The sequence below is a fragment of the Trematomus bernacchii genome, unplaced genomic scaffold (assembly GCF_902827165.1).
Source record: "Trematomus bernacchii unplaced genomic scaffold, fTreBer1.1, whole genome shotgun sequence".
In the NCBI taxonomy this organism is placed as follows: Eukaryota; Metazoa; Chordata; class Actinopteri; order Perciformes; family Nototheniidae; genus Trematomus; species Trematomus bernacchii.
In genome coordinates, this window is record NW_022987723.1 from 1,461,184 (window position 1) to 1,475,877 (window position 14,694).

A 14,694-nucleotide genomic window follows, 5' to 3' on the forward strand; every position below is an offset into this window, starting at 1 on the left:
CAAAGTTAATCCTACTTCATTCTGCTTTTACACAAAACCATTCCATGTGAAGGAGAAACGGCAAAGGAATAAACAAAAGGAATTGTAGGCAAAGTGATCGAGACCAAAACCACATTTGTATCGGTGAATGTACAGGGATGTCTGTAGAAAAGCTAGTACCTGGTGAGTCTAATGGAGTTTAGCCACCTATGACCAATGAAGGCCACGCTTTGAATGTTGCACTAAATGCTGGCAAGATAACTTTGGACTTCTACGCTAAGTAGCAATTGAGGTAGTGTCCTTTTTTAACAGACACTTCATCACTTCTGTTGGGTCAAAGCCTTTCAGGTTGAAGTTCCCTTTTTAAATATTCTCATAAAAATTTAAGGAAGTCATGCTGCTTTGTGGGTTTGGAAAATCTTCAGATGTCTGGTCGGCTGTGACACTATATTACATTATATTTCATTTAATTGATTTGAACTAGTGGAAGAGTAAAACAACGACCCCTTCCGCAGTAAGCTCTTTCTAATAAAATTAACATTTTTGGAGAACTGATGTGCGTCTCTTATTTTACAATTAACAACTTTTCAAACTTTTATTAGATATTGCTGTTATTCAGCAGCTTGGGTAAGCCTATATTCAGACTGCAAGCAAAAGTCTTAAGTTTTGCTTTTCTGTAACTCAGGTTTCATAACTGAGTGTGAAACTGAGTGTGAAAACCACAAGTCACATTGATCGATCAATCAATCAATGTTTATTTATATAGCCCAATATCACAAATGTTACATTTGTCTCAGTGGACTTCACAGTTTGTACAGAATATCAGTATGACAATACAACACCCTCTGTCCTTGGACCCTCACATCGTACAAGGAAACACTTCCAAAGAAACCCCCACAGTTTAAAGGGGAACATGGGAGAAACCTCAGGGAGAGCAACAGAGGAGGGATCCCTCTCCCAGGACGGACAGGATGCAGGATACAGGACTCAGGATCCAGGACTCATGATACAGGACTCAGGACTCAGGATCCAGGACTCATGATACAGGACTCAGGACTCAGGATCCAGGACTCAGGATACAGGACTCAGGATACAGGACTCAGGATGCAGGACTCAGGATCCAGGACTCAGGATCCAGGACTCAGGATGCAGGACTCAGGATCCAGGACCACAGCAACAGGCAGAGCCACGACTCAGGATCCAGGGCTCGCGATCCAGGACTCGGGACCACAGCAACAGGATCAGCCACGACTCAGGATCCCGGTGTAGATAGACACCAAAAAGAAAGCTGGGTTATTGGGAACATGAGAGTACACGGGTACAGACAGAGAGAAGGAAGAAGTAAGGTGTCCCCCGACAGTCTAAGCCTATATTGATCTGATCTTTGGGCCACTTCATATATGTGGTTTTATCAGATACACATCTGATTTCGTGCAAAGTGACCACAGTCAGAACGTTCAGATTAGAGTTCATGCAACTTTTGCGTTAATATAGATCTTTATTTATAAAATGTCTGCGCTGGCAGGAGTCATTGGAAAGGCTCTGACAGATTCATTTCAAAGTAGCCCCTGATATTTTGAAATTCTGGTTTCAATGAAGCCATTCACAAACACTTCTGGGTCTAACTCACCATCCACACACACCTCAGTACAGAGGTAGAACATGTGTTTTTTTTGTCCTCCTGCATCATTTGCTCACAAATTTGCTGACTATTTATGAATCTGTAAACGCTGACTTCAGTGGTCCCTATGCTTACTGCGTGTTACTTCTTTGTTATTGTTCCTTTGTTCCTCTTGGAGTGTGACCACTGGTATCTTATATAGGCCAACCTAAAAAAAAGTCAGATCTGAACAATACCTCTGAACTGAGCAATTTAGGCTGACACACACACACACACACACACACACACACTGTGATTCATCAGCCACCAGTGAGGTCATGTGGCAGTCATGTGACGCTGGCAAACGTTCAAGAAGGACCACAACATAAAAAAAGGGGAAGGGGGGAAAAATGCTCTGTCATAAGGATCTCTAAAGCATTGACAAACAGATGTGCACAGCATGCGTACACACACACACACACACACATGCAGACGCACTGACAAAGCCTTGTGAACGCTGAGAGCTTATCATGCAAGTGGTCTATAAAATATGAATGATATCGTGCTATATATTTTTTATCAGCCAGCCTAAGGGCATGTATGAACTGGAGCAGCAACAATGCTCTGTTTCTCTAGCCGCCGCGCTCTTTAGTGCATAGAGAGGAGGAACCACATGCATGTCTACATCATGTGTCTTCCGGTGAATGGGGTGCTTATATTCATATGCATTTACAGCAGTGTTTTTGCATGGATTGTGTATGTTTCTGTTGTGTTTAAACAGAAAGAGAAAGAGAAAGATAGTGCATCCTTCAATGTGTCTGGGGAGTTGCTGTCAGAGCTTTGCATGCAGCTCTGGAAGTTAATTCACACAGCTGTCACACACACACACACTTTAAGAGAGAAAAAGTGAAAGGAGGAAACATCTACCTGCAGGCCTGATGGCAAGGAAAACAGTTGCAGAGTTTGCAGAAAGCTGCTGTCTGCACTGTTAAAAGAGGCTTGCCGTCTCTTTCAACTTTCTTTTTCTCACATACACACAGTTTCATAGACACACACACTCTTGGTTTGGAGCCCACTCACACTCTTTAGAACATTTGAACACTAGCCCTTGTGTAGGAGTGCGCTTTTGGCACACTGCGAATGTATGAGTGTGATTATGAGAGAGCGAGACAGCGAGAGGATGTACTTGAGACCGAGTGTGAGAGTTTGTGTGTGTTTGTATGTGGGGGGCAAGTGCATTTGTGAGTGTCTGCTGCACAAAACAGAGAAATAAGGGTGAACAAAAACACAGGAAAAGGAAGAGGAGAGCAAGAAAAAGGCCCTGTCTTCTGAAAACGCTGACAGGTTGACAGGTCTGCTGAGACTCGCAGAAACAAACAAATGGAAACGGAGCGAGGGAGACAAAGAGAAGGTAGAGAAAACTGAGAAAAGAACAGAGGAAGGAGAGAAAACCTACACAAAATCTATAAACATACAGACAAGTTGAGCATGTACACAATACTATTCTGTAGCGCCCCCAAAATCCTATTTCCTTTTTCTCATTCAGCTATAATCCAGTTAGTCTTCTCTTTATGCTACATGCAGCACACTCAGACCTGCGTTTTCAGCCAGAAAAGTTAGCTGAAAGTTTGACTGTAAATTCACAGACATGGCATGAAAGAGAATTACAGTAAGAGAAGAAGAAGAAAGCAACAAAGGGTCAAAAAAGGAAGACAAACGCAAGAGAGAGAGAAGTGACAGGCCGCAGACGCGAGGGACGAGGATGGAAATAGAGTGCATGTGGCTTTTCAGAACGGAAATAAAGTGACGCTTTATTGAGAGGGGAATTGTCTGTGAAAAGATGGTATTGTGTAATATCGCCTTCCGCAAGCTTTGCATGAGTCCCGGCGCGGATCTTCACAATACAGCACTCTATTTCTGTGAATCAGCAACAAAATAAGCCTCCAGCTTTGCCAGCAGAAGATCTCATTTTCACACCTATTCTTCCGCTTGTCCATAGATGATATTGGAGATTAATTTTCAAAAGAGAAAAAGGAAATAAAGAATGATGAATGACAGAATTTATCTTGGATACTGGTATATTATTAGATGACTGAGGAGAATTGGCTGCACCCCAAAGCAATAAGTATCTATAGAGTAACGGAGCGTCCACACAGCGGTGTTAAAAAATCTTGGAATGCTTCTGCCCATTCACTTTGAATGGGGTGACGTCACTTTGCCTCACTTTTCGCCGAACTGCATTGTGGGAAGCAGAGCGGAGATTTTCAGGATTTTCAGGATTCAAAGTTGAGCAATGTTCAACTTTTGAAGCTGAGGTGGAAGCGTCAGCCAATCAAATCCCGTGTATGCAAATCTGACAGTTCAAGCGCTAGCCAATCAAACTGCGTGTATGCTGGGAGAGACATACCGCAGGTCATTTCCTCATATTCCAAAATATGGAGGAGAAATTAGCGGTAGGGAATCACCCGGTGCTTTATGACCAGTCCCTATTTACCTACCGGGATATAAACCGGAGGAGCCAGGCATGGAGGGAGGTGGCAGAGACAGTGGTAGGTTTTCGCCTGTTTGGGGAGTTTATATCCAGTTTACTTCGGGCTTTTTTGCTTCGTATGTCGGGGGCGGGAGATTCATGTGATTGGTTGTTGGTGCCTTGCTCGCAAAAAATCCCCAAGCTTCAGATACGCCCACCTCCAAGATTTTTTTTAACGCTGCTGTGTGGACGGGCCGTTAGAGTCCTGCAAAACTACAATACCTCTCACTATTGATTAGTTCATTTACAGCCTAGGACTGTTGATCAAAGACATTTTAAATATGCGATTTCTTCCGTAAATATGGGCTTACCATTAGATCTAACATCTCCACAGGCACCTTTGGTAGAAGTACAAAGTTGAAGACAGTTAAGAATGGAACAAAATGAATAATATTGTTAAATATCGTTATTAAATTGTTTGTATTGAAATGTGGAAAAGACAAACTGCATTACGAACAGTGGCGACTGGTCATTAGGGGCAGGTGGGGCACAGCCCCACCTAGTGTCAGCAGAAAGTATTACAAATAATGATTACAAAAATGCAAAAAATAAAATAAAAAAATATATAAAATATATTTTAAGATCATGTTTAATCATCTGATTCGTCTGTACATTGCTGTTTTAGTCTGTGTTCTTCTAATTAGTGTGTCTACAGTCACAGTGTGTGCCTATTGAGCTGTTTAGAGCCATGTGGGACAAAACCTGATTATGCCCCTTCCTCTCGCTGTGAAGTCAACGGTGACTGTAAAAACTTCACTGCGCATGCTCAGAGTATTTTGTAATGAAATGTGTGTGGCAAAAAAATAATGACCAGAGGGGCACGGAGCTACCATCCCCACCATACGTCATCTCAAATCATTCAGAGCTGATTGGCTGTAAGTACGTGTGCCGCGAAAAGTGTGCTGTGTGAAGAGGAGACGAGAGAGCTGCAGTGGCGCGTCCTAAAACCAGGAAGTAAGCACAAAAAAGCAATGAGATTTCTCCAGAGGATTTTAGAAAATAGCTCGAAATAAGATCTGTGGGAAACGTACCTGTTAGATAAATGCACGTTTTGATTAGCCGGATAACATCCACATGTCTACCCTACTTATATAATTTTTTTATCATAAATCTATGGATTAGATTTATGATAGACTTTTGAAACTACAAGAACATAAGGAGGACTTTTACAAAAAAGTAATAGAAATGTTTGTCCAGAAGGATAGGCAAATGGACTTCATCTTCAAGTCAAGGTAAGACCGCCATTTTATTGAAAATGGGATCTTACTAAGAGAGAACAATTCAATATTTAAATGATAAAATGACATTTTTTGGGTATCCTTTTGTTGAACTGTCTGTTTAAAATTAATCGAAGCATCAGACAAAAAAAGCTTTTGAAAATAATATTATATTTTGGTTTAGGTCAAAATATAATATTTGTAAACCTGAAGAGTCAGTGCCAGTGCCTCACCAGCCATGAACCTCACTGCACGTCACTGCAGAAGCTTATATATAGACATCTAAGTTTTTTGTGCCCCACCACTTTTGTACATATAAAAACACCACTGATTACGAAAATAGTTGTTTGCATTCTGATCCTTGCATGTGAGAGTGAAGCTGTAGTGGGAGCAGCCCTTATTAAATGAAACATTTACAAAACTTTTAAATACCAGGATGAACAGGAAGAAAAGAGACATTACACAAGCTGGGAAAAGGGCCTCAGTCTTCCTGGGACTCAGTTGGAAAGAGAGAAGTGTTGAAAGAAAGACTTGTCCTGGACACTGTCAGGAATGGAGGAGAGAAAGAAAGGATGTGTAGATAAAAGAGTGAGAGAGACATAGATGGACTTCGGCTGGTTGGAGAACAGAAGCTGGTGGAACGGAGAGAGTGTGAAAGAGAGAGAGAAGGAAGGAGAGGGTGAATACCAGCTATTGTTGGAATGCCGTAGCAACACGCGGCAGAAAGTAAGGGGGAGGTGCGTGCGTGTGTGTGTGTGTGTGTGTGTGTGTGTGTGTGTGTGCGGGGGTCAGTGGGTTTCCTACTCTGTTCAAGTTGCTCCTTGTCAAAGATGCGTCGAGTACTTTGTTGGCAACCTAGCGACTGTGGGCTTAAATTATTAGGTAGTCTGGACACGAGCCTAAAACAATCCAGAACTGCATTTCAGACCAATGTATAAACACCCAGAGACTTCAGTTGATGGAGCAAGACATAAGCATTGCTCCGGTTAGAGATCAAGCGCACATCTTTGTTAAAAATACACTTCTCCATTGTTGTTCTATGACAAATAGGACAAAGAAGCTAAAGCCATGCTGATGGGTCAGTGTACTTTTTCAACGCGGCGCTTTGAGCTAAATGCTAACATGTTAACATGCTCATAATGGCAATGCTAACATGATGATGTTTAGCAGGTAGCGTAAACAACATTCGTTATCGTATTGTAGCCTGTTAGCATTCTAGCATTAGCGCATTAGCACAAAGAAGCTCACAGCTAAGGCTGATTTCTATCTGATGACACTAGGTGGAAAGTTCAATCATCAAAAGTCAATAGGATTTGTTCTCTTGAATTTCTGTAAAAAAAATCTTAGCAATTCATTAAATTGCTTCATTCTGAACTAAATTGTTGGGCTGATCCATCGACTGATTTTTGACATCAATACCCACTTGTTCTTCTAAGAAAATAGACATATCATCATTTGTCATCCATATGAACACTGCTTTAATGTGATTCAACACACACTGTACTTGCTCTCAAATATTTGGAAACCTTTTTTTGTTGACTGTTTTAATCGCAAATTAATATATGTATGTGTAAGTCCTTTCCATCCTAATAATCTCACTGTTTCCCTTTGTCGTTTTAGGATCCTGCTGGCATCTTTGAGCTGGTTGAGCTGGTGGGAAATGGCACCTATGGGCAGGTGTACAAGGTAAGATACACACATAAACAGCCTTGACATTAGTCTGTCTTTTTGATAGCACGCTTTTCCCTTCTTATCAGCTTCTGTTCATTCTTTCCAAGATGCCAACATTGAATAAAGGGTAGACATGTGCACTGTAACTGACGGAAACAGAAAAAGACAGGAGATAAAAGCAGAGCACAAGCTTGAGAGAAATGGAGCGAATGTAAGAGACTAAAATGCAGGGAGAAGAAGCAGAAACTGGGGCACATTAAAGTGCTTTTAAAAGAATTTCCCCTGCTCCTTTTTCTCCACTTCCTCTCTTTTTTCCCTGCTTTATTTGAATTACTTTCCGTAAGTGAGCATTGGGTTTATAATTCTTCCCTTCTCTATGAGGTATTTCAAGGGCAAGTGTTTCTGATACACAGGAAGTGCTTGTGCTCAGTGTCTGATGTTGTGACATTACTGTGGTTTAGGGTTTTAGCTGTCCGCTGGAGTCAGCTGTTTCCCCGCTGTCGTTTAAACACTATCTCTCAGTCCATGTTAGTGACTGAACTTCCTCTCCCTTCCATGATGGCCCGACGTTCTTTGGTCCTCACTTCCTTTTCCTGATTCTTCCCCTCCATCCTGCCACTCTGCAGGATGTTGCATCAGCCTGCACATGTTTGTATAATCCGGAATAAACATGTGTTTGTTCAAATTTGTGTAGGTATGGATGGACATGTGAAGTTCCTTGTGAGGGCAGGTATTTTATGAGTGTGAAATTGTGTCTAATGGAGCAGAGAGTCCAGGTCAGGTGGTGATGAAGAGGAGCTGGTCTTACAGCTGATTGGACAGAATGAAAGGTCAGGCCGAGGTGGGACATGCTTCTCCAGGCTTGTAGAAGTAATCTGGCATACTTGTGTGCGTGTGTGTGTGAGTGTGTGTGTGTCGCTGGTGAAAAATCACAAAAGGAATGGCGAACAGGAGAGTTATGTGTATTCATGTATTGCTGACTCGGCTGTCTTGGTGAAAGTCACGGCTCATTTGCTGGCTGACATTCAGCCGGTCTGTTCCTATACATTACCGTGGCAACAGCAGCGGCTAGTCGGGTCTGTGGTCCGTCCAGCTGCTGCACGCTGGCTTGTGATTGGGTGTCACTCAACAGTCTGGAATGAAGTTGATTTTGTTACAGCTGTAGATTGACAGATCCATTTGACAAGATATTCAGATTGTTTGATTTTTTTGTGTACACCTATAACGTTTTCAATGTATGAATTAGAATTGGAGATCATTTATCATTATTTGCACATTGTTCGTGCTAGATTATTTATATTTAAAGTTGTCCTGAGGGGCTAAATATTATTAACTATTGGGTAAGATTTGTTGCACGTATTCTAAACGTCATGGTTGTACATTTCACAGTAAAACAGTAGAGCTCAATTCGTTGACAAATAATGTAACCTCAACTGTTTTCACAAGGGAAAAAGGAAATAAACTCCAGTGGTTGAGATGGGCCCCAGGGCACTCTGTAATGACAGGCTGGAGAGCACACTAGTTTGTAGTTATTGAGCGCTCACATACCATCGTTTTGTCTAATCACACGATCACATACAGACTTTTGGTCTTATGGGGAAACCAGATACAGAAGGTTTGTTTTGTCTGTTGTTCAGACAAACAACAAGCAAAATATTCAGTTTTAAACTACGTTCTGACATTTTTTAGATCAAATATTTATTGGAGGACATTAATCATCGAATTAATCAATATTTAAAGAGTAGTTCTAATTGAAATATAAGTTCTCAACTTGCCTAAATACTATAAGGGCAGAAAACATGCTTTGTAATGCTTGCTCTCAAATATTAGCCCTTCAATGCTTTGGAAGGAAATACAGAAGTAAATCCGGAAAATATTGGATTCATCCGTTCAGATAAGAGCCAGTCACTTGAGTCAAAATGCCATCTATTTTAAATTCCTCATACGGCCGAGGCAGCCGGCTGAAGAGGATCATCTTCTTGTGAGCAGGTGAATCTCTGAGTCACTGAGATGATAAATTGACCTTTAGCCCGGTGAGTATTAGTGAAACGGAATTGCTCCGGCTCTCTGTGAACCATTTTTAGACACTTGTTATATCAGAAAAACGACATGTGGGAATACCATCAATACTATATATAGCTCCTGACTGTTAGTTTAGTATCCCTATCTGGATCAATGTGTGCTGCAGAGTGAACACAGGTGGAGTTTAGATTCAGGAGTCAGGCGGGCTGTAAACATGATATTAATTCTTATTCTGATTCCAAAAAGAAAGTCAATTTGCTTTGTGGCCAGGAGCCAGATTGTTCTAATGTGTCTGTGATCAAACACTGCATGTAGACACGTTTTGCCTCGGTCATTTATTGAACACCAGTGTCTGCTGCAGCAGTTTAGAAAAATTATGAATATACAAAAGTCCTCTATTCAAGCTTCTACTTATTTGTTCCAACTAAGCTTCTTCTTTTTTTTAAATCAATGTTATTAGTTAAAGTCCCAACTTCAACGTTACTGTTTTTTAATTCACTGAAACTAAATTATTAATTGATTTGGCTGGACACATTTAGGCTTCACTCTGGCTTATTAAAAATGTAATAAGTCTGTTGGATGAAGTGAAAAATGCATCAGGTAAAAGCGAAGAACCTCCAGCTGACATCTTTTAGATTAACATCCTCAAATTAGATACTTTGGTGTTTTTCCTCCAGCAAAAACATGACTGTAAGACCAGTCCACTGCATTCTGCTGCAGTAGCTTTTACTCAGTGTACTGTGGGTAATGAAGCCAGAGATATGTAGGTTTAAGTGTACCCATGCATGCGTCCTTTTGTGTGTTGGGGATAGTAATGGCCAGTAGTACTGTGTTTTATGTTGTTGTTAAAGGGCCAGTGTGTGCCACAGTGCTGCAGTTCTGTGTGTCTGGGAATAAGCGATAACAGGTTTATCAACAATTCCATTACCCCATCTAGTTAAATGATACAGATCTGCTCCGTCCTCTCTCTCCATCCCTCTTCTTTTCCCTCACGTGCATCCAACATCTCATCTCAATTAAAAAATGTTTTGAAAAGTTGTCCCAGGTTGTTTTTATTTGTTGCAATTTCTCCGTCAGCAAAAAAAGAGTTTGTCCAAGAACAGTGATAGATGAGTAGCTGCAGCGAAAAAGATAATTTTAGCTCGACTTCTCCCTCTGTCTCCTTTCTCATCTTACATCTCCATGGCTTGTTTTTTCTCCTCTGATTAATCATCCCCATCACTTCATCGCCCCTCGCTCTTCTTGTTATCAATATGTAATTACGTTTTTCTTCTCTTTTTCTCTTGTTTTTTTGTGCTGAAACTTCCCTGGTGTGCTGTGCTTAAGGGATCAGCCTTTGCCTACAGTATACGTATATATAGCTTCTACTGGCTGCTCTAAAAGGGCCATAAATAGAGAACACGGGTAATGCTGAATAATTAAACACATTCTCTCTCCACTCCGCTCCCTATTCGTCATCCCCTCTCTGCATTAGCTTCATTCTCTTCTCCTACACTTGTCACTCTCTCTCTCATCATCTCACTCCCTCATCGGGATTTCCTCCCTTTACTCTGCCACGTCTCTCTCCTCCACTCTCAAATCTCCAGGCCTCCCTCCTTCCCCTACATGCGCTCTTTTTTTTTTTACATTTTATTTTATCCTGCTTCAGTTCTGTACTGTCTCCCGCTTCTTTCTTATGCTTGTGAATATTTGATGTGGCTTTTGGGAATTTCAGTTCTCTGAATTGAGGAAGCTCTTCGCCTCGCAGGGGCGGGAAAAACATCCTCCCCACGCTAGCCAATGGCGAGAAACACTCACTAATGACTGACAGGACAACTTATTGACTGACAGACTTATTGATTGGCTAATTGATTAATCGCAGCTCCTCTTCATTCCCGAGGGGAAAGTCATTTTTTCTCCGTGATGGATCCAAGGACAAATTGAGAGGGCAACTAATCATATCTCACTCATAGGAACACAAACACTCACACATGCACAGGCACGTGAACGATGACACACTCGGCCTCATCGACTGTCTCCACGGGTCTTTCAGCGGCAAAACATTTCCTGTTATTGTGTGGGTTACTGTGTGTGTGTGTGAATGTGCCTGTGCTGTTCACATCCTTGTATTGCCGTGAGTCTGTTGTCGCCATGCAGGGAGACAGAGGAAGAAAAAAAGAGGGAACCAATCTTCTTCTTTCTGATGACAGAACACATCCACTCTGCCTCTCTTCGTGGCCAGGCAAAGTGCTACTCGCTCTCTTTAAATATTCACCAGCCGCTCTGAGACACACACACAAAGCGACAGTTGGGGACCTGGGCCGTATGGGCTTTTATAAGCTCACCCACTGTGACAGCCTCTCTGTACAAAGAGCAGCTGTGTGCCTTCCATTTACTGTAGCGCAGTGTGTGTAACCAGTGTGAACAAGCGTTTGAAGGAGCATGTATGTGGTGACATGCTCTCACGTCTCTGTGTATGTTTGTTTTTTCTCGGGAGTGCATGACTCGAGCTCCTGAGAAAGTCATATGATAAACCACAATATGAAAAACATGCAGTTTGCGACTTTCGATGTCATGATAATCTTGTTACCGTGGAAATCCACGGGATCAGGATGTAAACACAATAAAAAAAGGGAAAGATAAGATCAGGAATATGGTTCAAATAAATGTTTTATATTGTTTACCCCCTATATCTTTCTCTTTTTCTCTTCCTCGGTCACCTTATCGCTTGAACCTCCATTTTATTTTATTTTTGTTGCGCCCCGGCTCACCTCGCCTCCTCCCTCCTCTGCCCTCTTTAAGAACCGAATATAACTTCAAAGTTGTTTTTTTATCTGCCTTATCTGCTGGAAGTCACACTGCAAAGGACTGTGGGAGATTTTTTCACACAGACACACAGACACACACACACACAGACACACACACACACACACACACACACACACACACACACACACACACACACACACACACACACACACACACACACACACACACACACACACACACACACACACACACACACACACACACACACACACACACACACACAGACCTCAGAGCAGCGGCATGAAGTGTTAAAGCCTGGCATAAAAGACTTCGAAACAAGGATAGAATAAATAGTGACGACATTTATTTATTTGTTTGATGTTCTTAACTCCTCCAGCGAGTGTTTCTCAGCACGACAGAAGATCAAACAAGCCAGAGTGTAGAGTGTATCTCTTTGAAAGTACTCAGTGATCTGATCATACTAAAATGGTAGCTTGACAAAGATTTGGCATAACATTGTGTAGTGTTATTTCTTGTGTTATTTACTCTTCTCCTTACTCTTTAAAATGGTTAACCCTTCCATCACAGAGTTGCCCAGTAAAACAGTTCACTGCTAACCTGAACTTGCCCAGCTTTGCTTACACAGTTAGTAATAAAATGTATTAGTTATACACTACCCTTTTCCACAATCTAATGCTGTTGATACAACAGTACTGCAATATATTGTATAATGTTTTGTTATACTGTATCGTTCCACTGTATCATTTTGAAAGATGTAGTTAGGGGTGCTGTTAAGATGTATTGCAACTGTTGGGAAAATACTGAATGATATTTTTCTAACACAACATACCGCTTTCTTCCCAACGCCTCTCTAATGGTGTGATAATGTAGCTACAATGGCACTCAAAGAGCTCAGACCTTCCCCAAAGCCTATAATGCATTCACATGCTTCTCCGATGGTCCCATTCTCCAGTTGGGAAGTTGTTTCTTTGACTTCATGAGCTTTAAGTTGTTATTTGGAAACAACATGGATGCCACAAAGAAGATTTGTTGTATTCATTAATTAAAGGTGGGGTAGGTAATTTCGGAGAAACCAGCTCGAGTGCGCTGGAATTTGAAAATACACAACCGGAAAAAATCTGCCACTTCCTTACAGAGCCCCTCCTCCAACACACACGAGCGCGCACATGACCAATGAGGGCACGAGATAAGTTTGTGCACAGATGGAAGGCTGACAGGCAGGTATGCCATCCAGTTATTTTAGCCGGGCCGGCTAAAATGATTGGTCGTGCTTTTTACAGTACTACGGCTTCCACAGATGACATTTTTTTATGGATTTTTTTGTCAAAGCACTTAAGATATTCATTGCTATCGGGATGTTAAGAGTATTCCATGGAATATAACAAAAAGTGTATCTCGAGCCGGTTTCTCAAACTTACCTACCCCACCTTTAATTAACAATATGTTCATATCGGTTTATGGGTTGTTGTTCAGATTTAATGGAGAGTATTTATCCAGTTGGGAAATCGTCTTCCCAATTATTACAACATCCCATTAATGCCGCACCAATGCCCTATCTCGCAATGTTTCAAGTAACTGAAACATAATTGGTGTGTCTGCTGTAATTCAGATATGGTCCAAAATGTAATTGGTTCTTCCTTGGCCCATGCTACATAATTCCACCAAGTTTCATGAAAAATCAGGTCAGTCGTTTTTTCATAATCCTGCTGACAGACAAACCGAGCTAAAAACTCCCTGACAGAATAATGACGCTAGAAAGAGCTAAATGTGTACCTTAGTTCCGGTGTTACAGGCTACCAACCATTACATTGTCTTTTTTGTATTTATTATTTTCCTTTAAAATGATTGGAGACATAAAAACTCACAATAATCTCAAAGTGTATTGTCTTCCACTTCTTGTATGAATAATAATCTGAAAGAGGACCATAATGGGTTGTAAACCTCATCAGTTCAATTCTGCTTAACTGAGCCCAGATATATTCACAGCTACTTTATATATATATATATATATATATAAATATTTATACAGTAAACATTCCCAAGAATGCACTCATTTGTGTCTTACCGTTGGCATCAACACCTCAGTGGTACGTTCTGCACGAGGGGAGTACATTACTCGTTCAGCCGCCGGGGGAGACCAGAGGCCAGTAATGCTTGCTGCATCAGTAAATTGCAGTTAGCGTAATGTAAAGGAATAAAGAATGTAGTTCTATACGGTAACATAGGTGCTAATGGGATCTCAGAAGGTCTCTCCTGGGAGTGTCTGCAGGCTATAGGGCTCCATATGGTTTGTGTTTAATTGTGTGTACAATAAGTGCATGTTGCCTGGCCTATACAGTGCATTGTAGCAGTTGTTTACAGTTTGACACCGTGTCACTGCCCCTCTTTATTGCTGTATTGTTTTTGTTTGTCCTCACACCCTGACTTAAACACACACACTTCAATCTCCTCTGTCCTCATTATGAGTGAACCGCGTCCGAGGCAAACGTTGCTTGTTACCGTGGGAACAGCAGATGTGCTCGTTCCAGCCAGATGCAGCGACACACACTCACACACTCACGCTGACTCACACCTGGCAGTGTGTTCATTAGCCTACATTATCGCTCTGTCTTCCCCCAAGGCCACATGCCCCACTTACCCACAATGCACTCCTTCCACCTATACCAGGGTCAATTAGCCATGCTTGATGTCAATTGCAATCTCTCACTCTCTGTTTGTCTGTTTTCTTTCTACTTCAGACAGTCAGATCCCCTTCTCTTTAATTGATAGCGTGCACTGTTGAGAGCTATTGAGCCAAGGTTTATTTCCCCATAATGTGAATCACTGCCCATTAATTCTTAAATCAATAACGACAAGCTCTGATTCGCTATAGTGTCTCCTTATTTTCGTTTTCCTTCCTTGCCCTT

At 41.5% G+C, this 14,694-nt stretch overlaps 1 protein-coding gene across 5 annotated transcripts in view; it reads left to right on the forward strand.

Moving 5' to 3' along the window:
* tnika (TRAF2 and NCK interacting kinase a) overlaps positions 1-14,694 on the forward strand; it is a 69,421-nt gene that overhangs the window by 9,555 nt on the left and 45,172 nt on the right. For all 5 annotated transcript variants that reach the window (XM_034144445.1, XM_034144441.1, XM_034144442.1 and 2 more), the window contains exon 2: positions 6,947-7,012. In XM_034144445.1, the coding sequence (XP_034000336.1) occupies positions 6,947-7,012 (66 nt within the window). The remainder of the gene's footprint in view (positions 1-6,946; positions 7,013-14,694) is intronic.